The 26,750-nt window shown below is 45.4% G+C and overlaps 1 protein-coding gene across 2 annotated transcripts in view; it reads left to right on the top strand.

Annotated features, from left to right (window-relative positions):
- The window catches only part of ADAM12 (ADAM metallopeptidase domain 12), a 340,207-nt gene that overhangs the window by 79,227 nt on the left and 234,230 nt on the right, over positions 1 to 26,750 (top strand). For both annotated transcript variants that reach the window (XM_029932773.1, XM_029932774.1), the window contains exon 3: positions 8,653 to 8,726. In XM_029932773.1, the coding sequence (XP_029788633.1) occupies positions 8,653 to 8,726 (74 nt within the window). The remainder of the gene's footprint in view (positions 1 to 8,652; positions 8,727 to 26,750) is intronic.

Here is a 26,750-nt window from a genome sequence, read left to right as displayed (position 1 = left end):
AAAAAAAAAACAAAGCCTTGCCTTTAATCACACGTGTGAAGTCCCCTCTTTCAAGTAAAGTAAGGTGTTTATCGGCTCCAGGGATCTTCCAAGGACATCTCTGAGGACCCATTACACTATTCTACCGACCACACTGAGAGCCAGGACAAATGCAGTTAGTTAGCCCCGTTTTCCCGGTGAGGAAACTGAGGCCCAGCAGAGTTACGTGGCCGGCCCGTCTGTGGACAGGTCCCCAGCCTAATCTCCCCCACCCCTTCCAGGGCACAGCCTCCTTAATGGAAAAACACGGTTTCCAAGATGAAATTAAATAGTTCTTTTATTTTTAAATTTAAAATGTTACATACGTACAAACTTCCAATTTAGGATGCCCTTCAAAGAAGGCTCTGTGACCTTCTTCCAGGGTGCCGGAGGTGGTGTGGGGGTACGGACTCAAATCTGGGCCTGGCACCCAGCCAAGGTCTCGCACACATGACCGCGTCCCTGATCACAAGCCCTGTGTTATTGGGGGTGGGGAGGGGGGACAGCCCTCACTGACACTGAACGTTCAGCGGGGGCCAGTGCCTTGTGTGTACAGGGGTGACAGACGGGCGGCGGGGGTCTGTGGGCAGTCATGTGAGCTGTTTGGGTGCATGGCTGATGGGAAAGTCCCGCCTTAGCCATTGGCTTCCTGCCATAGGTGCCCTGGTGTTCCTGAGCCATCCGCGGGCAGCCAGGTGCAAAGATGAGGTTTTCTCTCCTTCCTTTAAATCACAATGTCTGACGGCGGAGAGGCAGCAGAGACTGAGAACCGGTGCTACAGCCGGGTGGGGCCCGGTGTCCGCTCAGCCCTGGTGCGAGGCTGATTTCACTCACACGATCTCAGCAACGTAGCCCCTGCTCCCAGGCCTCCAGGCCACCACCTTGTCTTGTCCTCAAGCCTACCATGTCAACATACAGTCTGTGGCCAGGCCACCATGTCACCACGTGTCCAGGGTATGGTCCCCAAGCCAGGGGCAGTCAGTAACCCGTAAATGGCAAAATGGGCCTTCCTCAAATTTCTCCTACCCTGACGTTCCTCATCCTGACGTGGCTCTGATTCCTGGTTCTCCCTGCCACCCCCCACCCGCTGGTCTGCCCTGGGTTTCACATTGACTTCACCACGTGCCCTCCCCCTCCCGCCAGCCATGCGGTACCTCTCTGCCCTGTTTTGGGTTCTTATCACTAAGGTCCAAAGAAACCGAGCAGGAGGAGTTGGGGGTGGTAGGGGCCAGGCTGGGAACGGAGAGTCCCACGTATGCATGTGAAGAATCCCGCGTCCAGCAAGCGCTGCCCAAGCTCTTTAGAGGAACAGAATGCAAGACAGTATCCTAGTTCAGTGTCAAGGCCACTCCCTGCTGAGGGCAGAGGGACAGACTGTCACCCTCTGCTTGGGGACAGATCTGACTGGGGAGGAGAGTCCAGATGTCCCTTTCATGCCGCCTGAGTTGACACTTACGGCTTTGGGGTTTCTTTGCCGCCCCCTCAGACCGCATTTCTCCTGTCACCTCTGACAGGCTCTGCACCTGTGTTCATGGTCCCACAGATGTTTCTGGGTGCTCCTGTTCTGGTGCTGGGAATAGAATGCAGAACAAGGCAGTGACATCCCCCGTCCCTGTCAATTCTAGGGGAGGATAGACAGTCAATGAGTGAAAGAAACACACCCCTAAGTGAGCACAGTGAGGAAGTCTGCGAGGCGGAATGGGACCTGTGCGTGCAGAGCCTGGTTGACATGGGGGAGGGGGGCGGTCCCTGAGGCAGTGACGTCTAGGCTGAGACCTGGAGGTGGAGCCCCCGGAGGGTCAGCAGGTGGAGAGGCCCGGCCAGCTCTGTGGTGGTGAGCAGAGGCCAGACCCTTCATGGTGTAAAGGCCGTGGTTTTATTCTGTGTCCGGTGGGCCCCCACTGAAGGGTTTTAAGAGAGAGCGTTGTCACCGGGCTGGTTCTGGGGAAGAGGGAGCATTGATTTTTCCAAGGTCCTCTTTGGAATGGAAGGAGAGGCTGTAAGATAAAAAAAGGAATTTGAGATGTGGTAAGTTCATGAGCCCTGCACTGTGGTTTTCCAGATCGGTTCCTGTCAAGTCATGTTGCCACTCTCCTCCTGTCACTGAGCAGTGAGCTCCAGGAGGGGACAGATGACTGTGTCTGCTTCCAAATCAGCCCTGTCCTCAGCCAGACTCAGGGCGCAGAGGGGCTACAAACCCCTGCATACAGATGCCCAGAGAGGAGACTGGCAACATTTCAGCAAATCCATAAGGCTTTTAAGATGTTGGGCTGATTGCTATGGCGATCTAAAATGAAAATCAAAACTGTTTATGCATCAGTGATAGCGATCACTCCGGCGGCACCAGGGTGAAGAGCCAGAACTGTGAGCATCGCCCATGCCCGAGGTGCTGAGGTTGTGCCGTCCTGCGGCGGGAAGGGAGGAGGACGCTGGACATCTGCAAACCCGTCATGTCACGGACATGCGTGAAGAAGCGTCTCTATTAAAAATAATCTAACATTTTATTTATTTTTTTGTTTTTTAATTTTATTTTTTTTATAGTTCATTGTCAAATTGGTTTCCATGTAACACCCAGTGCTTCTCCCCACAAGTGCCCCCCTCCATGACCATCACCCCCTCCCTCCCTCCCCCTCCCCCCTCAGTCCATGGTTCATCTTCAGTATTCAGTAGTCTCCCTTGATCTGTGTCCCTCACTCTCCCCTGCTCTCTTTCCCCCTTCCTCTCCCTATGGTCCCCTGCCAGGTCTCTCCTGTTAGATCTATGAATGCAAACATATGGTATCTATCCTTCTCTGCCTGACTTATTTCGCTTAGCGTGACACCCTCAAAAATGATATTACATGTATTTCAAAAGACCTGAGATTAATATGTGCCATTCTGCACATTTTAACAAGGTGTTTGCTAAGGTCAGTTTCCATCAGGGAGAAAAAAAAAAAGATCAATGACTCATGAATAAACATTATCATCATTTACGTAATAAGGAAAAGGCCCCAAGCCAGGCACACCCCATTATGGCGCCGTGATGCCTCCACTCATTCCTGTGTGATTCGGCTGTGCATTCGGTTTTGTCCTCTCCTTGTCCATGGCGTGCGTCTCCCCCCCAGCTGCGGAGCCAGCCCACTAATATTAAAGTGGTAATCAAGGTAGCCTCTAAATATTCATAGCAGTAAATGACTCCCTCGTGCCCCATGAATGCCAGGGCTGCCGTCTGAAGCATTTATTTAGGGCGAGAGCAGGATCTAGTTATTTCAGACTCCCTCAAATGCAGTATTTTAATATTGTCGTTCTGCTTGAAAAATTAGATCCCTCTGAACTTCCAGTATCAACGGTTGAGATGAGTGAGTTTGGGTCAGAACTGACCATCTTTGAGAGGGTAACCTGGAAGCCGGGATGGGCGGGGTCTTGGCCATTGACTCTCCGTTGTGTATTTTCTTTCATGTAATTCTCTTCCTTCTGGTGTCTCACTACCACCTTTTCTTTTTTAAGTCACTAAAAATTGGCTATTTTTTAAGGACATAGACACACCAAGGAGATGATGCTGTGTGTCACTCCATCCATCAGAGAAAAAGCAGTTGGAGGTATCCCTGCGTGGAAAGCTACATTTATTGATGAGATATTTTGTATCCATCTCAGATGAAATAATTTAAATTCAAGTTTGGGTGAGCTCCCAATTACCCAGATAAAAGAAAGACAGCACAATGCAGATAATGCCGGTAAGGAAGAGACTGTAGCGAATCAGTAAATCACTTTTCAACATGCGTTCATATTGACAGTTAAGTGCAATGTGCGGGCAGGGACTCTGTGCTTGACCTCAGAGAGAGAACGGGCCAACCAAGGGTTCAAGAGTTGACTTCTCTCTCTCTCTCTACCTCTGCCTCTCCTCCCTCTCCCATCCTACTTGCACGCTCTCTCTATAAAATAGAAAATAAGAAAATTTTAGGGGCGCCTGGGTGGCTCAGTCAGTTGAGTGGCCAACCTCAGCTCAGTTCATGATCTCATGGTTCATGAGTTTGAGTCCTATGTCGGGCTCTGTGCTGACAGCTCAGAGCCCGGAGCCTACTTCAGAGTCTGTGTCTCCTTTTCTCTCTGCCCTTCCCGTGCTCACGCTCTGTCTCTCTGTCACTCAAAAATAAATAAACATGAAAAAAAAAAGAAAATTGTACATTCTCCTGGGGAGAAATGCCCCGTGGACACATAAAGCCAAGGCAGCGTTATTCTGGCTGGCACCTTACTTTGCAGAACTCCCCAAGGACAGCATCTGGGGAGCCTGCCCACACAACATCCATGAGGATTTTATAGGAAGATGGGTCTCGGAAGAAACCAAACCTGCTGACACCTTGACCTTGAACTTCCAGCTTCCAGAACTGCGCAAAAATAAATGTCTGCTGGTCAAGCCACATGGTGTGTGGTGTTTGACTGTGGCCATGGTAACAAACAATATAGGGCGCTTCTAAGATCCTGGTAACATCTTGACTTCCAGCTGAGTGGTAGATAGCCAAGTAACTATTTTATTGTTTTTAAAATTGTAATGATACATTTTTATACACTCATTTGGATATGCTTCTCCCAGTTAGAAAAGTGGAATTTTAATGACTGTCAAAACATTTCTGGCCTATTGATTAGCATCGAACTGATTTATTCAGCAAATGTAGTTCTTTAAGCATTCAATAAAAGACACAGTTCCATTAAGGTAATCAATATATCATTTTTAAGAAAAGGGATGCTATACTTAACCAGCACTAGTTCATTTTCTCCAATGTATAAAAATTAAAAGAAAATGGAATGAATACATGCTTTTAAACTAAGCAATTCGATGAAATTAGTGGTTTCACATGAAAGTAGCTTCCCTGTTCTTTTCCCCTGTTGGTTTCTCCTGAACCATTAAGTCTCAACTAAAATGTCCAGATAAAGATCTTTTTTTGCCTTCCTAGGGGAAAATGTATTCATCTGAAAGGTATTGATATTAGAATGTTATAAGTCTTCATATGGAATTAAGACAAATGTTAATGTTTAAGCTAGTTAAATTTGGTGGGGGGAGTGAGGGGGGCTGCAAACATTCTTTTTATTCACAAATATAATCGTCAGGATTGACCTTTAAAATATGATACATGTGTCAGTATCATAGGTGAAGACAATTATAATTAGAGTAAGTTTCCTACACATATACATACATTAAATACCTGCAAATAGACATACATACACACACTGGAGACATCTTAACAAAATACTGCGACATATTTTTGTTCTAATATTTTATTGTAAACATAACTAGTAATTCCATTTTCTGAGATAAGTACAAATTTCCAACACTGGAGAGCACAATCTGTGCATATTTGTAATTAAAATCTCAGTGCCAGAAAACAGGCAAATTCAGGTGAAAGTCACTGTGACAGAGTCAAAGACAAATCCAGGATTCACAGGCGCATTTACCGTATTCAATCTAAAGAAGTGATGTGTATGTCATGTTGCACAGGACTGGGGTGGTAACACTAACTTTAGAAGTTGAGCAAACACCCAGAAATCCATATGATTCTTAGGAACACCAGATAGTGTCAAAACACATCAATTAAGACGTGTGATTTTTACAAGATCGGTAGATGTTTGTTTCATCATTAGCTGGAATGAATCTATACAAAACAAGATCTGTTTAAACTCAGAAAATATGTATAAGCATTTCATTTATATGGAAATGTACCAGTTTAACTCTCAAGCTTATGTAACTCCTTCAAAAATAATATCATTCCTCAATTAAAATTGAGAAGAGATTTCTTAATGTGCTCCTAAACAACAACAACAACAAAAAACACTTGGGTTTGCACCTAATTATATCCCCTGAGGCACCAATATTTAAAATAGTCTTGCTCAGGGAGCAATTGAATGGTGCAAATTTTACATCTTTATTACTGACTCAGAGATGCTCAACGAAGACAGAAATGTCTGTGGACTTCCGGTCAAGGTAGGAGCGTTCTCTTGCTCTGCTGTGTCCAGTGGTGACAGCGGCTGGCCACATCCTGCTATTAAGTCTAAAATGTGTCCAGCAAGGGGGCGCCTGGGTGTCTCAGTTGGTTAATCATCTGACTTCAGCTCAGGTCATGGTCTCACGACTTGTGAGTTCAAGCCCCACGCGGGGCCCTGTGCTGACAGCTCGGAGCCTGGAGCCTGCTTCGGATTCGGTGTCTCCCTCTCTCTCTGCCCCTCCCCTACTCAGGTTCTATCGGTCTCTCTATAAATAAACATTAAAATAAATATTTAACATTAAAAAATAATAAAAATTAAAAATTAAAAAAAAATTTAAATGTCTCCAGTGAGACTGGTAAACTGATTTTTTAATTTTATTTCAATTGATTTAAATATAAATACATATGTGGCTAATGGCTACCACATTCAATATAGGAAACTGCCCAGGTGTGCCAAGGGCAGCCCAGAAAATAAAGTTAAGTAGCGTTTCAGTCTTTAAGATGCTATCCCAGTCACATGGCACTAGTGAATGCATGTTTTAACCTTTTCCCAAAACTCATATGACCTTCTGTTGTTAGAGTTTTTGTTTAAATTCTGTCTCATTAAACTAATGTTGTATATTGGAACTAATAATCCATTTTCTCCTATAGCATAGTAACATGTGGTTACTTAATCCATAGTGTAGATGAAATTCTATGTTGTAAAGAGAGTCTCTTGAACTCTGGAGTTACGATAGGGCCTTTTAAAACTGGAATATGGGGGCGCCTGGGTGGCTCCATCAGTTAAGCATCCAACTTTTGCTCAGGTCATGATCTCGCAGTTTGTGGATTGGAGCCCCGTGTCGGGCTCTGTGCTGACAGCCCGGAGCCTGCAGCCTGCCTCGGATTCCGTGTCTCCTTCTCTTTCTGTTCCTCCCCCGCTCAAGCTCAGTTTCTCTCTGTCTTTGAAAAATAAATAAATGTTAAAAAAATTTTAAATCAACATTGATGGGGCGCCTGGTTGGCTCAGTTGGTTGAATCTGGCTCTTGACTTTGGCTCAGGTCATGATCTTAGGGTCATGGGATTGGGACCTATATAGGGCTCCGTGCTGAGCATGAAGCCTGCTTAAGATATTTCCTCCCTCCCTCCCTCCCTCCCCTCAACCCTCTTCCCACTCATACTCTGTCTCTATAAAATTAAATTAAATTATATCAAATTCTCCTAGTGAGAAATGCCCCATGGATATGTAAAGCCCCCATTTGAGACATGCCGGCCTAGGAAAGGGGAGTTGGAAGTGACCTTTCCAGAATCTCTAAGGTGCACAGCAGGAAAGGGCGCGGAGAGGCACTTCACAGAATAGCTTTGAGTTAGCAAGCAGATGTTGATGTGGGTAAGGACTCTGAATGGTTGGGCTCAAAGGTAGGAGTGCGGCGCACGTGACCGCGCTGGGTTAGCAGGGTGTGGGCGAAGGGACACTCACACAGGTGAGTTCTCAGGGCAGGGCAGGAAACGCATCAGCATTTCCGGGACAGAACAGAGAGTACAGGTGCCTGCTCCGCACTGATGGATGGGCACACATGTACTGGTTTCCTGGAGCCCGAAGGAGGAGAGTGTCTGCCTCAGAAGAAGGAGAAGAAGTTGGCAGAGATGTGTGCCCTATTCATTAATTCCTTTTGTCACCAACTATTACTTGGGCTTGGGCTTCTATTATTTGTCTAGTGACCTTGTGGGCATGAGTAAGAAGACCCAGAAGCCAACATACTGAGTCTTTAAGAGTAGGAAGGTTCTTCCTTGTGGGGAGGTAAGGACAGGAGGCTGGGAGAAAGCATCCCGGGGAAGCTGGGCCTGTGATGTGGTTGAGGAGTGAGGTAAGGCTTCCTTGACTTACTGACATTTAAGCTGGACCTAAGTGGAAGGCTGGGGAGAAGCATTCCAAGTAGAGGGAACAGCATGCACCAAGACAAGCCCTACAATGGGGCTCAGTGTGTCTGAGGAGCTGGCAAGGCCGACATGGCGACAGCCAGGTGGTTGAGGAGGAGAGCTGTGTAGACCCCAAAGTCCCAGTGCCAGTGCGGGCTCATGAGAGGCGGTGGGCTGGTGAGGAGGTGTTTTTAAAGATACACTTCTGTTGCCATTGGAGAATGAAGGAGAGGAAGGGAGAGGTAGACATGGAGGGAGCCAGGTTAGGACGCCTTTGTCATAACCCGTGTGAGAGTGACGCACGTTGAACCGGACAGGGGTTGGAGAGGCTTAAGATGTTACAGGAGGTGTGTTTTGGAGGACAGTGTAGGATCCCCGTAGGATCGCTTCACAGACTAAGAGGAGCTAGAGAGGGAGAAGGTTTCAGATGGGACTTCACATTTCTGACACGGGCAGTTGGTGAAATAAAGATGCCCTTTATAGAGACAGGGAAACTGAGGAAGGAGTTTTGGTGGGAGGTGGGGGTAGTGAAGAAGGGTCTCACGGCTCTGTGGCCAAAGGAAAGGGGTGCAGGCCATGTTCCTGACGTCCCGAAGGTGCTGCGTCCTCCAGACTCTGGTCCTGGTTGACCTGGTCTCCTCCACTTGGGGGTCAGACTGGTCCCAAGAAGAAAATGCATTTTTCTCTCCCTCCGTGGCATATGCCTTCAGAGCGTGTTCAAATGTTGACACATGGACGTGAAAGGCGTTTCAGCTGACTTCTCTTATTTATCTTCCAGAATCATCCGGACGTGTTGAATGTTCGAATACAGCTGGAAAGCAAAGAACTGATCATAGATCTGGAAAGAAACGAGTGAGTCACGTTCATTCTTGTTTGCTGTGCGTTAGGACGAGGTTAGGAGCAGTGGGCTCAGAGTGCTGTGTAGTTCGCCATGGCCTTTAGAGCAACAGAATGAAATGCATGGATTCATAATCCAATTTGGATCCGAGGCTGGAATTAACTTGAAAACATGATTCCAATGGAAAAACAAAGAATTTTATCACTCCGAAAAAGAAGTTTGTACATCAGCAGGTTTTTCTCATAGTTTTGGTGTTCCTTTTGTTCAGAGCCTGATTTGTCAAGGACAGAATTTAAGCGTCTTCTGTTCAAATAACAGCATTCCGTAATTCATTGACTTTTGGCAATCCCTGGCTTATATAAGGAGAAACTGCTTCAACTGAATAGACTCTCTTTTTTCCCTGAGAAATACCAAGGGTTTATTTATCTTTCAGAGCTTGTCTCCAGTGGTACAAAGTATTTATTTTATCTTTTTTGTTTAAAAATTTGGCCTTTTTTTTTGCAAAATTATATAAATTTCCAAAAATGGTATTCTATTTCTTTTCCTGGAACAGATGGATATTATTACATATTTTGTACGACTTCCCAGTAGAAAACTGTGTCTACGTCAAGGCATAGAGTAACACCACCCCCGTTCCTGTCATCCTTTATCTGCTGGCTCTCCCAGTGGGCTCCTCAGACCCAGAGGACCCCTTACTATGCGATTTGATTAGTCCCAGTGAAGATCGGTGCTCCTAATAAGCAGTCTGTAGTGAAGGCTGTAAATAAAGTTACCAAGTGCTGCTTGATTCAAAAAGGAGTTTCTATCTTCTAGAACTAGTGGGTCCTGTTCCTCACATATCAGTGAGATGCTGACTTTTGCTGCAGAGACAGTGTAGATAGGAGAGCTTCCCCGGAATGAGTTCTGCCAGAGACCCGCGTCGCAAAAATCTGACTCTGTATCTCCATGTGAACAAGTCGGATCGCTTACTGTCTCAGTGCTTTGATTTGAGGGTCCCAAGCAAATAGGATCAATGAGATCATCATGGCCAATTCTGACATTCGGTATCTAACACCGTCGCTGAGAGCAATTAAAAAAAAATAGATACATGTACACATTTGAAAATAAATACACTTACAGCGAATGCATGTGAAATAGCACAGCCTGTTTTTGGGGATCTATGCCCTGCCCCTTCATGTTTCTGGCGTGTTCACCCCTCACCGTTAAATAGCCTATAAGCTTGTGTAAAGGGGCCCCTGAGCGGCTCAGTTGGTTGAGCATCTTCGCTCAGGTCACAATCTCACAGTGCATGAGTTCAAGCCCTGCATCGGGCTCTTTGCTGTCTGTGCAGAGCTTGCTTCGGGTCCTCTGTCTCCCTCTCTCTCTGCCCCTCTTCCATTCATGTTCTCTCTTTCAAAAATAATTATAAACCTTGAAAAAAACTTAAAAAAAATAAAGCTTTTGTAAACAGTAGATAATGTGCTTTTAGCCTTCCTTGTGACTTGGCCATCTTCAAGTAGAGGTTTGGGCACGTGTCTTGGATGAGCAGGTGGCCAAATGGCAAACTGAGTCACCTCTGCTGTGTTTCTCTTAGCAAAGTAAATATGTTCGTGCTCTTTTTTTTTTCCATGTAAGAATGCCATGGGACATTTTAAGTTTTATAAATTGCTATTAGTAGGTGGATTCAAACTACCTCAATGGATGACACTAGGCATTCTCTGAAAGATCAAAAGAGAATAGGGCTTCTGGTGGTGATGCATGTCCTCAGGGGGATTTTAGGGTTGCTGCTGGGTTTTGGCGGCTTCTCCTTCCGTCAGAGCGTCAGGGGATGTGGGGGACAGTGGGAGTGGTGCCCATCCCAGACCTTTAGATGGTAGTAGGATTCCAGGTAGGGGAATGCAAATCCACCTAATAAAAACCTTAATTTATTTGTTTTTGCCCTAAAAGGGACACATTCCTGGGTAGAAAATTGAAAATTGTAGGAGAAAAAAAAACAATTTTTCCTCAGAAAAAGTACTTCTGCTACCAAATACAATCCTGATTAGTATTTCAGGGGTTGTTCAAATACATTTTCTCCTTATAAATAAGGTGCTTTTTCAGTCTTCTTGGTGGATATTGTTGTCTGTGTGCAATTTGATAATCTCCTTCTTCATTTAGCTTTATCACGGGCATTTCCATATAGACGTGTGGTCCCTTAGCGCCCCTCTGGTTCTCTGAGTCCGCAAGTGGCTAAACAGCCTCATTCATGGTTCTTTTTGAAGATGATTTACTGGTTATTAAGGCAGATGGCATAAAGCACCGTGACGGCTTCACAGGGACTAGTTTGTATGAAAGATCATTTTAATGGGTGCCTTAATTTTCCCACTTCCAGTTCTGGGCCTTTCACGAAATAATCTCAAGATTAGAAGAGTTGAAAACGTAAAACGATCTCTTCTTAATTTATATCTCTCTTCCCAACCTCACGGTCAACCGACATTTTAGAAGATAAATGAAGAGGATTGGATATGTTCGGATGCCAATCTACAGCTTTCTTTGAATCAGACTACTTGTTTATACTACAATCGTAGAGATTCTGTTCTGCTGAAAATGACATTTTCATAGTTAGAGCATGCCAGTATTACTATTTTAAAGTTACATTCTTCCACAATACTTCCGCATAATTTTTTTGGAAAAAAAAATCACATGTCTGGTCCATATGTATTTCACTTTGGGGATAATACCAAAAATCTGTACTTGCGTAGGTAGAGTGAAATGCTTATATATACTAGACCTCGATGCTGGCTGACACAAAATATAACCCATTGTCCAGGATAAAGTAGAATTTTTCATTCATATAGCCTTTGGCCCAGTAGGTCCAATTAGAGAATTTGTCCACATGAAGCTATAAGAACTCAAAGGTAAATAAATGTTCAAGCAAGACTAATGTGAATATGTAACCGGCACAGTGGAGAGCCTGGTTAGCCAGAAGGTAACCTGTCTGCACCTTGTTTCATGCCTGCAGGCCGGGAATCAGCCTTGCATTCAGGGATGCTCGCTGCAGGATATTGTACCTAAATTGATAAGGGGAGATTGAATAAATAATTTAGGTTTCAGCCATGAAATCGAGTATTGTACAGCAATTAGAGGTAGTGATGGGAATCTTTCTTATTGTAAAAAGCATCCTTGATATAATCAATGTAAACAGCACATTAGGTCATGTTTTCATGGTATTTGGTTTTTATTTTAAAATTATATATATGCACATGTAGCTCTGAGTAGTAAGATTATGGAAGACATTTACTTTGTGCATGCGTTAGAACAAGAAAATCTTACTGTTGAAATTAGGAAAACTTTTTATATTGGAGGAAAAAAATTTGTAAAAATTTAAAGGTTGAAAAGAAGAACATTGGAGCATTTATTATTCATAACAAGGAAATCCTGTGTTTTAAAAAGGCCTCCAGCAACTCTCAAATGGGTGGGAAGGTCTATCCATTGAATACTAGGTCTTTAAATATCCAGAAGTCTGTTTTAATTAAAAACCTAGTTGGAAATCATAACCAAAATAAAGGTGGCCTCGGTGTCTCAGACCGTAAGAGCCATATAATCCAAAGCTAATACTAAAAGAGGGTCACCTAATTAACCCCACTCAGAAATGCATCACATACACCGATTCTTCATGAGGCGGAGCAGAGTTTGTATTAAATAGTTGTTTCAGGGAATCTCTTTTATTTGCCTCCTAGCATCCCTAATTTGTGCAAAGATCGGATGATGTTCATTTAAAATCTGTGTTTGTATAGCCATAATTGAATGTTTAAAGAAACTCAAAGCTTCCCCGGAGAAGCGTTTTTCAGTGTTGCTGTCTGTCTGCGGAACCGCGGGGACCGCTTTATGACTTATCATAACTCTCATGGGTCCCCGTGGGCTCTCAGGCCATCCCTCAGACAGGTGCTCTGTGCAACTGCATCTTTGATCAAAATGCTTTATTGGACAGGCTGGCCGGCTTAGACATCCGTTTTCCCAGTTTAGGATACTTAGTAGTGATGGCAGTAAATCTCACTCCCCATATCTCTCAGACCCACCGAGCTTTCTGTTTTTTAAGCCTGGACCCATCCCTGGCTGAGGCAGGTGCCGGGGCGGGGGGTGCCCACTGAATTTATATTCGCCAGCCTTCACACTAGAAGAACTCTGGCATTGGCTTCTATTCTGTCCGGAATAACTCCAAACACCCTACGGGGCAAATCTAATTAATATTCACTCAAATAGCAGCAGAGAGGACATTTTAAACTTGTCAGACATGGGGGTAAATATTTGGGAAGGTGTTTATTTGACAGCGTCTCTCGGCGTTTCCTGATGTGGGAGAAAGGAGTGCAGATACAGGGTCGGGTAGGTGAGCGGTTGGCTGAAGAGCTACCCAGAGGATATGAATCCATGGTTCTTCTTGACCCAAACCGTGCTGGACACTTGGACTGCAATGCGGTGAGTGGCCCTAGGGCTGTGTGCAAGGCCTGGTCCTGGCCCGCAGCTTCCCGAGCCATCTCTACGAAGACATCAGAGGTGCACTGATCACACTTCTTGACAGCGGCCCCCTGGAGGGGTAACTGCTCTGCATCACAGAATCTGGATTATAGAGATTTCAGCGGTGTGGCTCAATGGGCCAAAACCAACAAGATGAGATTTAATGAGGATAAATGTAAAGTCCTATGCTTGGGCTCACAGAAAAAATAAACGTTGTAAGTTCAGAAGGAAATGTACTCGTAGCTCTCATGAATGACACCCACAAAGTCAACATGATCCCCTGAGGCCGTGTGGCTGCTCTAAGGTGTCACAGGTGTGACTGCCACCTGTGTGTGTGCATGGGTGCCTGTGGCCCGAAACCAGAGCACCTGTCATTCTGCTGGAACACAGAACACTCCAGAACACTCCTCCCGGGCTGGTCCATGCACGGCCTTGGAGAACTGCTTGCTACAGTTCTTATTCCTATGAATGAATGGACCTCCCTTCCCTGTCCCACCAACCAGAGATGTCCTTCTGGCCCGAGTCTCAGCCTCTCCCTCCACCTGCTTCCTCGGCATCTGGCTGATACCGGGCTCTAGATAAGCACTTGCCATATGAGTGAATTACGGAACGCAGACAGTCTGGGCCAAGCCAGAAGTGAGTCGCCGGGAGGCTGAGGGTCTGTCTCAGGTGGTGTAAGAAACTAACGATTCAAGGAAAAAGCCTCTGGAAAGGCTGCAGGGTCTGGAGTCAAGAAACCAGGCTTCGAAGCCCAGCTCTGCTTCCAACAACAAGCTGCATACCTTCTCTGTTTTCTCATCTGCAAGAAGGGGGCAAGTCTGTGTACAAAGATTCGAGCTCGGGTTGGTTTTCATGATCAGGTTCGAATGACTCAGTGGCCTATTCCTGTGCACCCAGTGCTATTTATTATTTTGCCTAAGTATACCCTTGGCTTCACCGAAACTATGTGAAGTTCAAACTTCTTAAATTAGTGGAGATCAGATCATGCCTAATCTTTGCCTGCCATCTTGATGGTAGCCATATAGCCCCATTCCGTCAAGAGCTGGAAAGGATTAGCGTGCTAAGCCTTTGGGTTCCTGTTCCTCTAAGAGTCTTAATTTCACAATCTTGACATATTTGGGAATTAAAAATTTTATAGTTTTGGTGCATTGAATGCTATTTTTTTTTTTAAATTTCTACTCTTGCAGAGGAAGCCCAGCCTGCCCGTTAGAACCTCCAGCCGTAATTTGCTGGGGGAGGTTCTAATGATGGACTGAATTCCCGGGGACAAAATCACAGCTCAGAAACTCTTCTGTCTGCCTTCCTGCATGGTTTTGTCCTTCAGCCGCTTATCTTCTACCATCCACAAATCTTTATTAACTCAAGTGATTAATAGTAAGTTAATAATAAATCAATGAAATCATTTCTTTGTTCACTTAGTCACTTGTTCACAAATGTTTGTTTAGTACCAGACACTCGAGGTTGGCAGTGGAGATGGAGTAAACAAGGTCAAGTCCTCTTGGAGGTCAGTCAGGGCTGACTGAGGAGCCCAATTCTACACAGGTCATCACAAAACAATAATGAAAGCCAGTGGGGCTGAGAGCTGGGGAAGACAAGCATGAGGCCCGGGAAGGCCTAGGCAAGGAAGCCGTGTGAGGAAGCAGGACTTGAACTACACTTGAATAGGAACAGGCCAGGTAACAGAGGGCAGAGGGCAGAAGGTTCCCAGAGAAGGAGGGGCTGGCATAAACATCCTGGGGAAGGGGGGGGGCAGGTGAAGGAGCTTTGAAGGGTTTTGGAAACCAAGAGAGTCAGTGTGCTAGTGCGCAAGAGGGAGACGGTAAGAGAGAACGAGAAGCTGGCCCAAGCAGGACCTTGTGCTCCACGATAAGCACCTCAGTATTTTCTCATAGGGACAGTGGTGCCCCGTGGGTGCCCTGTAAGCAGGGCAATGACGTGATAAAATTCAGTTTTTAAAATAGCATTCTGACTTTGTGTGAAGCCGAGAGTGGGGGAGGTGAAGAGTGGGCTGGATGAAAGGCTGTTTATCACTGATGCACAGGGAGGAGCTGGCAATGGCTCCAAGCAACAGAGAATTCTCGGAAAGGAGTAGATGAGTGATGTTCAGCGGTGAGTATGGGCAGAAACTGATGAGCAGTGGGATGCCTGGGGGGAAGGAAATGATGATTCTTACACATGAAATACTAGAGCATCGATTATCTTTGACAGAACAGAGGACCCTAGGAGAGGACCAAAAACTTGCCCTTTGACCAGTGACTGGAGACAGCAAGATGTGGATCAGAGTGGGCGTGGTTCTTAGAGTCTTGCAGGAGGGTGGATTTTGGGCCTAACAGACTCCACTCGAGAGGTGACTTGTGGAAGGTTGTCACACGGAGTGCATACAGACAAGCCTATCCTACTCAGATCTGTCTGGGGGGTTGTTTGGGGACCACCAGGATCACCCGGGGAGCCAAGTTCACATGTTTATTGCCACATATGGCTGTGTGAACGTCTCCATTATGGCAGAAGGTTGTGCTGGAGGTGCTGGATGGGCAGGGAAATACCAGCCCACCGGATCCTTCTAGTCTGGGGCTTCTGTCTTAGCTGGTGCACTGCCAATAGGAATGGTCTTTCCTACAGGGAGTGACCACACCTCTGCAGGTTCCCTGGTTCCTACAGCACCCCTGCTTTGCGGTTTTGGGCTGTGCCCGACAGGTTGCCTCTGCACTTGGATGAGGTGGAGGAAGGACAGTGGAAAATTCTCTGTCCTTGACGGTAGGCTCATGCCTTTGATGGACTTCAATGGTCTGCTAACTGGACCAAACCCCTTCTGAATTAAGCTAAAGTCTCTTAACATTTAAGAGTTATTTCTAATTGGGCTACATTTTGTTTGCTGAATGAGAACTGTGTTCCCTTGAGCTTCCTTCCTCGTCTCAGTCTTTGAAGTTATACAGACATTGAAAAAGGTCAGAACACCATTTTTAGAGTTTTTGGTTCCCGAGTCTGACATAACTTTGAAGTGTCTTGGTTGGTTAAGATCAACCTTTCTGAAGCGGTGCCCTCTCCAGTTCCAGTTTGAGCATATGGGGTCCTTGAATGGACTTCTTTAAACTTTGAAGGGCTTGACAAGGTCACTTGACATGGAAGTGGATTTCCAAGTCTAATTAGCTCACTTCCAGTCCTTCACTTCCTGTGCCTCAGGTTTATGACTTTCTGACGAAAATCTTGCACATCCTCGGGGCTCCTTTCCAGAACACCACGTCTCAGATGGATAGTAATGGTTGTCCTGGCGATGTCCGGGGGGTCTCTGGGGCCTGGCAGTGATCCAGTGTTGTTGTTGCTATCTGACCACCCCTTCCCTGCAGTGCGGCCAGTGTGGTGACCTGCGGATCCTGTGAAGACTGGTGTATTTATGGCAAGTCCCTTGCCTTTTTCTAGTTGACACATCCTCAATAGAAAGGCTATAGTGCTTCGGTTTGTGTGACATAATGACTCTTCAGTGATCAGGTAAGACAAGGAGACTCACTCTCCAGAAAGCTTGGAACACTTTTTGGCAGTTGGATTATTTGAATCTTGGTTAATTTGAACACTTGGTTAATTTGAACACTTGGTTAATTTGAACACTTGGTTAAGCATCCGACTTCGGCTCAGGTCATGATTTCACGGTTCATGGGTTTGAGCCCTACATTGGGCTCTGTGCGACAGCTAGCTCAGAACCTGGAGGCTGTCTTCAGATTCTGTGTCTCCCTCTCTCTCTGACCCTCCCCTGCTCACACTCTGTCTCTCTCTGTCTCTCTCTCTCTCTCTGTCTTTCAAAAATAAATAAAAACTTTTAAAAAATGAAAATTTTAAAAAAATTAAAAAAAGAAGCCATGTATAACCACAGCCCATGTTGCATTTGGTTGCTACAGCTCAGTCTGTTTTAACAGTCCTTCTTGTTAATTCTTGCCTTGGAAATCTTGCAATCCTTGTGAATGAACCAGGGTGCTTGCCCGGTGGACTCCGTCATATGCCGGCTTGCTGACTTCGTCCCCGTGGTGTCGTCCAGCCTGTTCCTCTGGCCCCTGGGGTTTTGGTTAACTGGGAGTTACATCTGCAGCCTCGAGCAGATTCAGGTTCTGTTTTTATTGGTAGGACTACATCATGGGTGGTTCTCTTTTCTTCTCTGGCATCACCTCAGGAGTTTTGTGATGTTGTATTGAACACTGGGTTCAGGGATCATCCTGAGGCTTCGGTCGTAAAGCTCCATTTGAGCCTTTCAACGGCAGGGTCAGTGGCCATCAACAACGACTGCTTAGATCAATTCTTTCTTTAGGTCTTACAAAGTGGTGATGTTCTAATTCTGTCATTCCTTCTTCATTTGTTCGCTGGGATTCTTCTACAGAGAAGAACTTTGCCTTATCAACAGTTGGTTACCCTGAAGTTTGGGGAAAAGGCAGGAAGACCTTTAATCACTGTTTGGCCTTTGCCTATTGGTGGCTACCGTATTCCTCAAATTTAGCACCTCACGCTTGGGGCTTCACTCCATGGCCCCCTGTTGACACCCACATTCATGACAGGCTCCCTGGGGGTGCAGGGGCATGCCAGAGCCTGTCCCTGAGCAGCTGCTGGGGTGCAGGGTGGAAGCCTGACTCTGAAACCCTCTGTAGAGACCCTGATGTTCTTGTTCTTTTAAAGCAAACATGTCCCTGCATCCTGCATGGAAGTAGAGACTTGCGGGGCAGAATAGGAAAGTAGGAACTGGGCTCCGCCTTGCCAGCACGGAAACCAGGGCTCTGAACTGGAGTCCAGACCTCCCCTGTCCCTCAAGGGCTGTTTCAGTGCTAGTGACAATGGCAAATTAAGACAACTATTTCACTGACAAGCAGGTTGAGTCAGACGAAAGGAAAGTGGCAATAAATTCTTCAAAGATGCGTAGCCGGAAAAGACGTGCTGGCCACACTCGTGCAAGTACACCTGACAGAAATAGAAGAAGGGCATTTTTCTAAAAATGTTATGGAAGAGTCACTTCTTCCCTGTCCTTGTGCTGGTAGATTTCACTGTAGGCTGAAGTGGGCTGAACGTAAGTGGAAAGCAGAATCTTTATTAAGATTTTCTTCCTTATGAAAATCATGTGGGCAAAGAGAAGATGGTATAAGAGCAGCCCTCACAGCAGGAGGCTTATTCTGGGAGACAACTTGTTTCTGCCTCACGTTAATTTCACGGCACTTGTAAGGCGACCCCTTCAGTCTCGACTGGCCTGGAGGGTTTCATTGGCCAGTTTCTTGGTTTTCTTTAAAAATCCAACGATCTCCAATGGAAATTCCCTCTGTGCTCTGTTCGTGACCAAGCAGTGCCCAGGGGACAAATCTCAATGCCACAGAAATTCCCTCAGAGCTGTGGGTATGGTTTTCATGTGTGATTTTCACAAAGTAACCAATTAGTAACACTTCTAGTAAAGTCTTGGTGGTATTGCACATTCATATTGATCAAATATACAGAATATAAGGAAGTTAGTTAAATGGAAAAATATTAATTTTTATGTGTATATAAAAATGATAAAAATTTACTAATAGTATTATCCCTATAATTTAAGAAATATATTTGAAATACATTTACATTTTGGATCAAATTTATTATCATACCAAATAGGGTCTTGCTGATGACTTGAGGACATTACTTCTTATGCTCTATAAATACTTCTTCAATCAAAAGTCTGTATTTTCATGTTGGACTATAAATTACCTGCATAGATATTACACAAATCTCTTTTCACTTGGAAAGCTATTTATTTAGAACTGATGCTTTTTCCAAAGTAAACTTTGCATGTAAAATTTGAATGTAATCATTGATGTAGATGGCCATATATTATTAATTAGCTAATTAATTGTTTTATGCTCTGTCATATCCCATGAGAGATTCAAACTTGCTAATAAAAAAGGACAAATCAATCCATTGGTTTCCTCTAGATGCATAGGCTATCCACTCCACCAACCAGTTAATGCTTCTGCATTTTACTCTGTTTCCAGAGCAGCAGTTCTAGTCCATATTGATAGAAGTCAGGAGGATAAGCACTGAGGGAAGCAGGAAGAATGCCTATCACTGTTCCCCTTTTCTTCCCCCCTGGAGCAAAGAGGTTTAGTATGGTATAGGGGCGAAGCAGTGAATCAAGAAAGAAACATGAAATGTTTGCTATTTATAAGCTTTGTGTCTTTCAGCAAATTAATTAACCTCTCCAGTCCTGACTTCTCTTATCTGTAATCTGAAGAGAGGGGCGCCTGGGTGGCTCAGTCGGTTAAGACTCCAACTTCGGCTCAGGTCATGATCTCACGTTTGTGGGTCCGAGCCCTGCGTCGGGCTCTGTGCTGACAGCTCAGAGCCTGGAGCCTGCTTCCGATTCTGTGTCTCCCTCTCTCTCTGTCCTTCCCTCTCTCATGCTCTGTCTCTCTGTCTCAAAAATAAATAAAACATTAAAAAAAAAGAATAGTGTAATCTGAAACGAGTGAAGGGGATACATACTTCCAGTTGTGTAGCGCACACACTTCTAGTTGTGAACAAAGTAAGTCATGGGGATGAAAAGTGCAGCACAGGGTATATAGTTGATAGTATTGTAACATATGGTGAATAGTTCATAATGTCTACATAATTGTTGAATTGCTGTGCTGTACACTTGAAACGAAGTTAATATATGTCAACTGTACTTCAGTTTAAACATTTTAAGTCGAGATATTTCCCAAATATTTCTTAAAAAGATAAATCATGGCTTATCAGCTTGGGAACTGGGTTGGACTGTGGTCAGGGGGCACATTTTCCCTCTAAGATTTGTGGCCTCAGTAATTTCCTGAATCGGAATGCATTTACTTGTCCGAGAGGAATTCTTGAGCTGGCCGTGCTGGGAGACATTGTTCTTATAATACTAGATGAGGAAACGTACAACGTGCTGCATTGACGCACCGAGGCCAATCAGACAATTCTGAGAGCCAAGCTTTCGTGTTTAGCTATATTTTAGTGAACCAGGAAACCCTGAGTGCGTAGCTCCTAACGTGGTCTCTGAGTTCTGCTCCCCGGAGACCTAAGCATTCTCTTCTGCTGGGCGATTTCAATATGTGAGATTGCGTATCCGAGGGAGATAACGTGTGCTCAGGGGCAGCCCGTGGCCAACACAGGAGCTCAAGTGTGGACCACCACACTGTGGGCTAGGGACACGGCAGGAAGCATCGACCCTTGGCCTGGGGTATAGATGGCGTTTTTAGAAGTTGGAGAACCTTTGTAACACAATGATACCTGATCATCACCTTAACCCCCTTCAAGTCTTTGAAAATAATTTTTAAAACAAACGTGGTGACAGAAGAAAGGCACTAAGGTGCCTCTAGGATATACAAGTCATGTTCTGTTCCTTAAACCAAATGATGGGGGGCGTGAATGTTCCTTTTTCACATCCTTTTGTGTGTGCTCTATAGGTCACAGAAATAAAACACCATTGTTTTGTGGCAGAAACTAACACAATCTTTTGTCCACAAACAGCAATTCTCCTAATCCTTTTGAACCGCATTGTTTGTTTTCGTCTTTCCCTTTGACCTCCTTGGAGAGAAATTTGATTGATATGCAGAGGACAGTGTCATTGGAATGAGTTTAAGGAAACTGGGTAACTTCTGTTGCCAATGACAGGAGCTGGATAAATATTTCAATGAATCAGTATCATTCTTTTAAAGTAATCATTGGCATGCTATTCCTAGAAATGGAAACAGTGAAAGCCAAAACAAATATAAAATGTGGGACTTCTCAGAATATATTTGTAGTTGAATTTCTACACAGACATGAACATACAGAAACAGGTCTCCTAATGTCTTATGTGGTTATATTATGTAAATATCGGTCAGCATAGTACACAAGAGTTTGTTTGGTTCGGTTGAACTAGTGACTGATATACTCTGTTCAGAAAAACCTATTAGTCCAGGATACACTTTAAGTGACTTATCAAAAAAAAATTCTACAGCAATGCAAACTTGATTTATGCCCTGAAAATAACCTGTAGGTTTTGATTTAAACACAGAAGTTAGGGCCCCTTAGAAGGCAAGATTTGAATGTCAATTCCTTCAAACATTTCTATGAGGAGTATTAAAAAATATCCATTCGTTTTATTGGACAAAAGAACTTTTAATCTGAGGTGTGTTTTCCCATTTTTATTTTTCACATTTTGATATTAAAGTACTTAAAAAAATTTTTTTAAGTTTCTTTATTTATTTTGAAAAAGAGAGAGAGTATGTGCGTGAGCAGAGGAGAGGCAGAGGGAGGGAGAGAGTCAGAAGCAGGCTCGCACTGTCAGTGCAGAGCCAGACATGGACCTTGAACTCACCAACCAGGAGATCATGACCTGGGCCAAAACCAAGAGTCAGATGTTCACCTGTGTGCCCCGATATTTAAAGTACTTGATTTCCACATCGCACATTCTGCTGTTTTGCTCGTGTTCGTTCATTCATTCATCCGTTCAACAAACTATGTTTCAGACACTGTTCCGGGGTGGGGGGGGGGGCAGGATACAAGATAAGTCCTACAGGGCTCCTGTTCTTGAAAGTGCTTACACCCACCTCCATTCTAAAGAGCAGCAAGGGACTGGCTTGTCTGAATCGACTGAAGACAAATACCCACTAAGGGTATTCATGAGTTAACATTTCTGATTAATGTAATGGGAAAAATAATTTGATACACTTTTCTTTCTCTTTCCATTTCTGCCCTGCCTTCTTCTCCAAGGAACTGAGTTTGGGTTGTTTTTTTGTGGGTTTTTTTTTTTTTTGCCTTTTTCTAAGTATAATTTAATTGCCTTAAACTCACCAGTACATTTGTGTATAAACGTGTACATGCGTGTGTGTATATAGCTGCATAAACATATAACTAAATTCACATTACATGTCACGAATTATATATATTTCCTAGGGCAGCCCACGGATGGTCTGTCTCTGCCGTGCTGCCCTTGGGGTGACGTGACAGAGGCAAATATTGTTCCTGGACTCAATCTGTTTTAAGACCGATGGCCTCTGGTTTTGAATGATAGCGCTTCCCCGTGGGCGCTGTGGCGGTCACCACGAACCCCCGTCACCTTCCCGTATTGCACCCCGACCCGCACACACTCAGCCTGATAAGTTACCTGAGCAATTCACTGGCCTCCAGGAAGGGGAGGGATTGTATTAACCTCTACGTGTTTCCGAATGGGGGCTCTGCTTGCCTTTAGAGATGGTTTGTTTTTTTTTTTTTTTTTTGCTTCCAATCTTTATTTTTACCCTTTTCCCCAGTAGTCCAGTTCTTCTAAATGAGAAGCAGATGAAAAGCAGGCCTGTTAGTTCTTCCAATCTCCTGTCTTCAGATGAAGTTTTCTTGGTTCCCATATAGAATGCTTAAGTGCTGGGGGCCCTCCCAGAGGCTCTCCCTTTGGACTCTGCTGTAAGTACTGACCAGTTTTGATTTATGAGAATCCCAGGCAGGAACAGAGACCAGCTTTTCAAATGCAAATAATGGGGATCCAGGTCTGCCTGTGAGGAGAGAGAGCAGTGGGCCTGGAGCGCCGGCTCCCGCAGTCCGTCCTGCGTTCCCAGGGCAGATCTGGAGGGGGTGTGAAGGCAACACACGTATCTCAGCACTGCTGGTGCCGTGGTAGAAGGTGGGACCCAGCCGGGTGTCACCTGGTCACCTCGGGTAGCAGCTGGCCTCAACGTCAGGGCGTGACCTCAGGGAGGTCATCCAAAAACTGCATATCCAGAAATTATTCTTGACGGAACCCAAGAGGCCTGAATCACGATGACCAAACTCATATGTGATGGACATCGAATCCAAAACTTTATTCTCAGCAGCTCTGGGCAACCCTGTCCACAATCAGGACTAGAAGGAAGGGTAAGTGTGACCTGTTCAGAGGGGCCTGGGGGGACAGTTAGTGACTAGGCCAGGAGCCATGAGGCGAGAAGATCAGACTTGAGGTTCCACGGTACTGACGCTTTGTGAGATGCTAGTCAAACGCTGACTTTCTCCACGCCTCAGTTTCCTCATTTACGAAATGGGGATAATACCTCCTAAAGTTGAGTGGATTGAATTTTTAGTGCTGAATTTATAGTGCTGGGTCCACTGTAATCCTCAGTAGATTATCTTTACTCAATTCAGGACAGGAGGAGGCCAACAAGCCATTCCTGTCCCACCACGATGCTTCCTGCCGTGTCCCTAGCCCACAGTGTGGTGGTCCACACTTGAGCTCCTGTGTTGGCCCTGGGCTGCCCCTGAGCACACGTATCTCCCTCGGATACGCAATCTCACATATTGAAATCTCCCAGCAGAAGAGAATGCTTAGGTCTCCGGGGAGCAGAGCTCAGAGACCCACGTTAGGAGCTACGCACTCAGGGTTTCCTGGCTCACAAATATGAAAGCTTGGCTCTCCCAGGAATCGTCTAATTGGCCACGCTGCTTAAATATAAAAAAATTATTTTATAAAGTAAAATAATTATTTAAAGAAATAAAGAAATACCTCTGTTCTGCAGAACAGATCCTTGGTGGCATCCACATCCCGAGTTTTTCGCCACGGCCATGTTGGATAACCCCCCTTACTCCTGGTCTGGTTCACCGGACATCCCACTTCTGCATTCCGTGTAGAGAAGCTTTTTCTTTTCTTTTCTATTCTTGTCTTGTCTTGGCTTTTCTTTTAAATATTTTAAATGCTTATTTATTTTTGAGAGAGAGACAGAGACAGAATGTGAGCAGGGGAGGGGCAGAGAGAGAGGGAGACACAGAATCCGAACCAGGCTCCAGGATCCAAATTGTCAGCACAGAGCCTGATGTGGGGCTTGAACTCACAAACCGTGAGATCATGACCTGAGCTGAAGTCAGGCGCTTGACCAACTGAGCCCCCCAGGTGCAGCTTCTCCTCAGACCACAGTGGTCATGCCCCCCAGACTCCTGCTGGTCCCTGATCTCAGCCAAGCTTCTGAGGTCTCCAGCCACACCTCCCAGCACAGACCCACGAGGCTCAGCTCGTTGTTTAGGGGGGATACTGCAGACACCAAACTGTCTCCATTTCCCATTGATTTTACTAGTTTAACCTTAAGAGCCCGTGTTCTTAAGGGGACCCTTCCCCGTGGCACGTCTTGACTTCCTGCCACTACTAATGGGCCAGCTCTATATCCCTCACTTTTATTTATTATTATTTTTTTTTTAATTTTTAATGTTTATTTAGACATTTAAATGTTGAGCCAGATACAGGGCCCGAACCCACCAACCCCAAGATCATGACCTGAGCTGAAGTCGGGCACTTAACAGACTGAGTCACCCAAGTGCCCGGCCCTCATTTTTATTTTTGAAAAAATAGTTCAGCTAGGTGTTTGGCCCATCAAGCCGTACTATGAAGGTTTCCCAACCTTTTCTATAAGTAGACGTCAGCCAGCTGGGTCACTTGTGCTGGCTTACTTCCCAGTGGTGACTTCATTCCCACAGGAGCTGGGCAAGAGATGCCTACCTCTCACCCCCGTGTAGACAGGACCCAGCGAGCACCCAGGGCCATTGCAGTGGTGAAGAGGAGACATCGGGCTGTCCCACTCACATGTAAATGTCAAGTGTGAGAACTACCGCGTTTTCCCACAGCAAGATATTTAGCTGTTTCAGACCAGATTATGTGCCTGAGCTCTTTTAAGTGCACAACACCAAGTATATATGTATATACATGAACGACCATGCTCCTGTGATCAAGTACGGGCTACCTTGTTCCGTACACAAACTTTCCAGAAGTCTTGAAAGCAGGGATTTTGCAGCCGCTTGGGCTTCAGCTCATTTTATCAACTTACTATTTGACTCTGGAGAGCTTGGTTGTCTGCTTATATCCTCTGCAAGTTTTGTGGACGTGTTTTTCTTCTGTGTCACATATGCTCAGATATCCAAGAAGGTTATTTATTTTACTAGATAAGTTGGAAGCGTTGGGCGGGGATATGGTCATCCTGACGAAGCCCAGGCTGTGCCGTGTGAATGTAGGAGTTAACCTCTCGCACAGCCTTGGCTCCATGTCTGTGAAATGGGGATCGTCAAGATTATCCTGTTGTTTTAGGAATTAAATCAATAATCCATGAAAGGAGTTGGTGTAGAGCCTGAGGCATAATGAGTATCCCCTCCATGTTCGCTGGTGCTGCTGTTATTGATTCAGTGTCTCTGACCTCCTGCCATGTAGCGAGCGTTGTTCAAACACTGGGGTCCAGAGTGGGATGGAGGAGAAGCAGTCCTGCCCCCAGAAAAAGCTGGCAGCCTAGTGGGACCATGAGATGTCAAAGAGGGGAGGTTACGAACAGTGAATGATGCGGTTCTCAGCTTTGGACGCGCCCGAGAGTGTGAACAAGCAGAGGGGGCAGTGGGTGTCCGCCCAGAGAGGCCGGCAGGCCGGAATCACAGTCATCTGTGGGAGGGGCCAGGTGCAGGGGAGGCGCATGGTTCAGGGGGCACCAGGCGGCTCACAGGCCCCGGAAGGCAGGAACTAGTGGTGTGGGCGTGCTGGCAGAGGGCCAGACGGAGGCTTGGAGGCTGACCTGGCGCCAGCTGAGGACAGACGGTGAGCACCCCCCCAAGCCTTGGACAGGTCCCCAGCTGTGTCCCACATGCCATGCAATGCCATGGGAAGCTGTAAGTGGAATGCCGACAGAATGAAATGTGTACTTAAAAATGACACCCTATGGGGTGCCTGGGTGACTCGGTTGAGCATCGGACTTCAGCTCAGGTCATGATCTCATGGCTCACGAGTTCGAGTCCTGCGTTCGGTTCTATGCTGACATTTCAGAGCCTGGGGCCTGCTTAGGATTCTGTGTCTTCCTCTCTGCCCCTCCCCTGCTCACACTCTGTGTCTCCCTCTCTCTCTCTCTCTCTCCCTCCAAAATAAGAAACATTAAAAAAAATTGTAAAGAAATACATTAAAAAATAAATGAATTAGCTAATGCAATACATCTTTTTTTTAAGGTTATTTATTTATTTTCAGAGAAAAACAGTGCAAGTGGGGAAGGGGCAGAGAGAGAGAGAGAGAGAGAGAGAGAGAGAGAGAGAGAGACAGAATCCTGTGCAGGCTCCACCCTGTCAGCAAAGAGCCTGATATGGGGCACAAACTCCTGAAACCATGAAATCAAGACCTGAGCTGAAACCAAGAATCAGATGCTTAACTGACTGAGCCACCGAGGTGCCCCTTCAATACATCTTAAATATGTAACCAAACTAACAAATATCATAAGTAAACAGTTGACTGTTTCCACACTGTGTGTTTATATCTACATAAGTTGTGTACAGACAGATGGTCAAAGATCCTTCTGGTATCTTCTCATTGTGAAAATTGAGAAGCCAATGGAGTACTACATGGCAATGAGAAAGAATGAACTCTGGCCATTTGTAGGAAACTGGATGGACCTCGAGGGTGTCATGCTAAGTGAAATAAGTCAGGCAGAGAAGGATAGATACCATATGTTTGCACTCATAGGTCTAACAGGAGAAACCTAACAGGGGCCCATGGGGAGAGGAAGGGGGAAGAGAGCGGGGGAGAGTGAGGGACACAAATCATGAAAGACTACTGAATACTGAAAATGAACTGTGGACTGAAGGGAGGGAGG

Source organism: Suricata suricatta, chromosome 2, assembly GCF_006229205.1.
Source record: "Suricata suricatta isolate VVHF042 chromosome 2, meerkat_22Aug2017_6uvM2_HiC, whole genome shotgun sequence".
Taxonomy (NCBI): domain Eukaryota; kingdom Metazoa; phylum Chordata; class Mammalia; order Carnivora; family Herpestidae; genus Suricata; species Suricata suricatta.
Note: the sequence above shows the minus strand (reverse complement) of the source record. Positions and strands in the feature narration are given on the sequence as shown.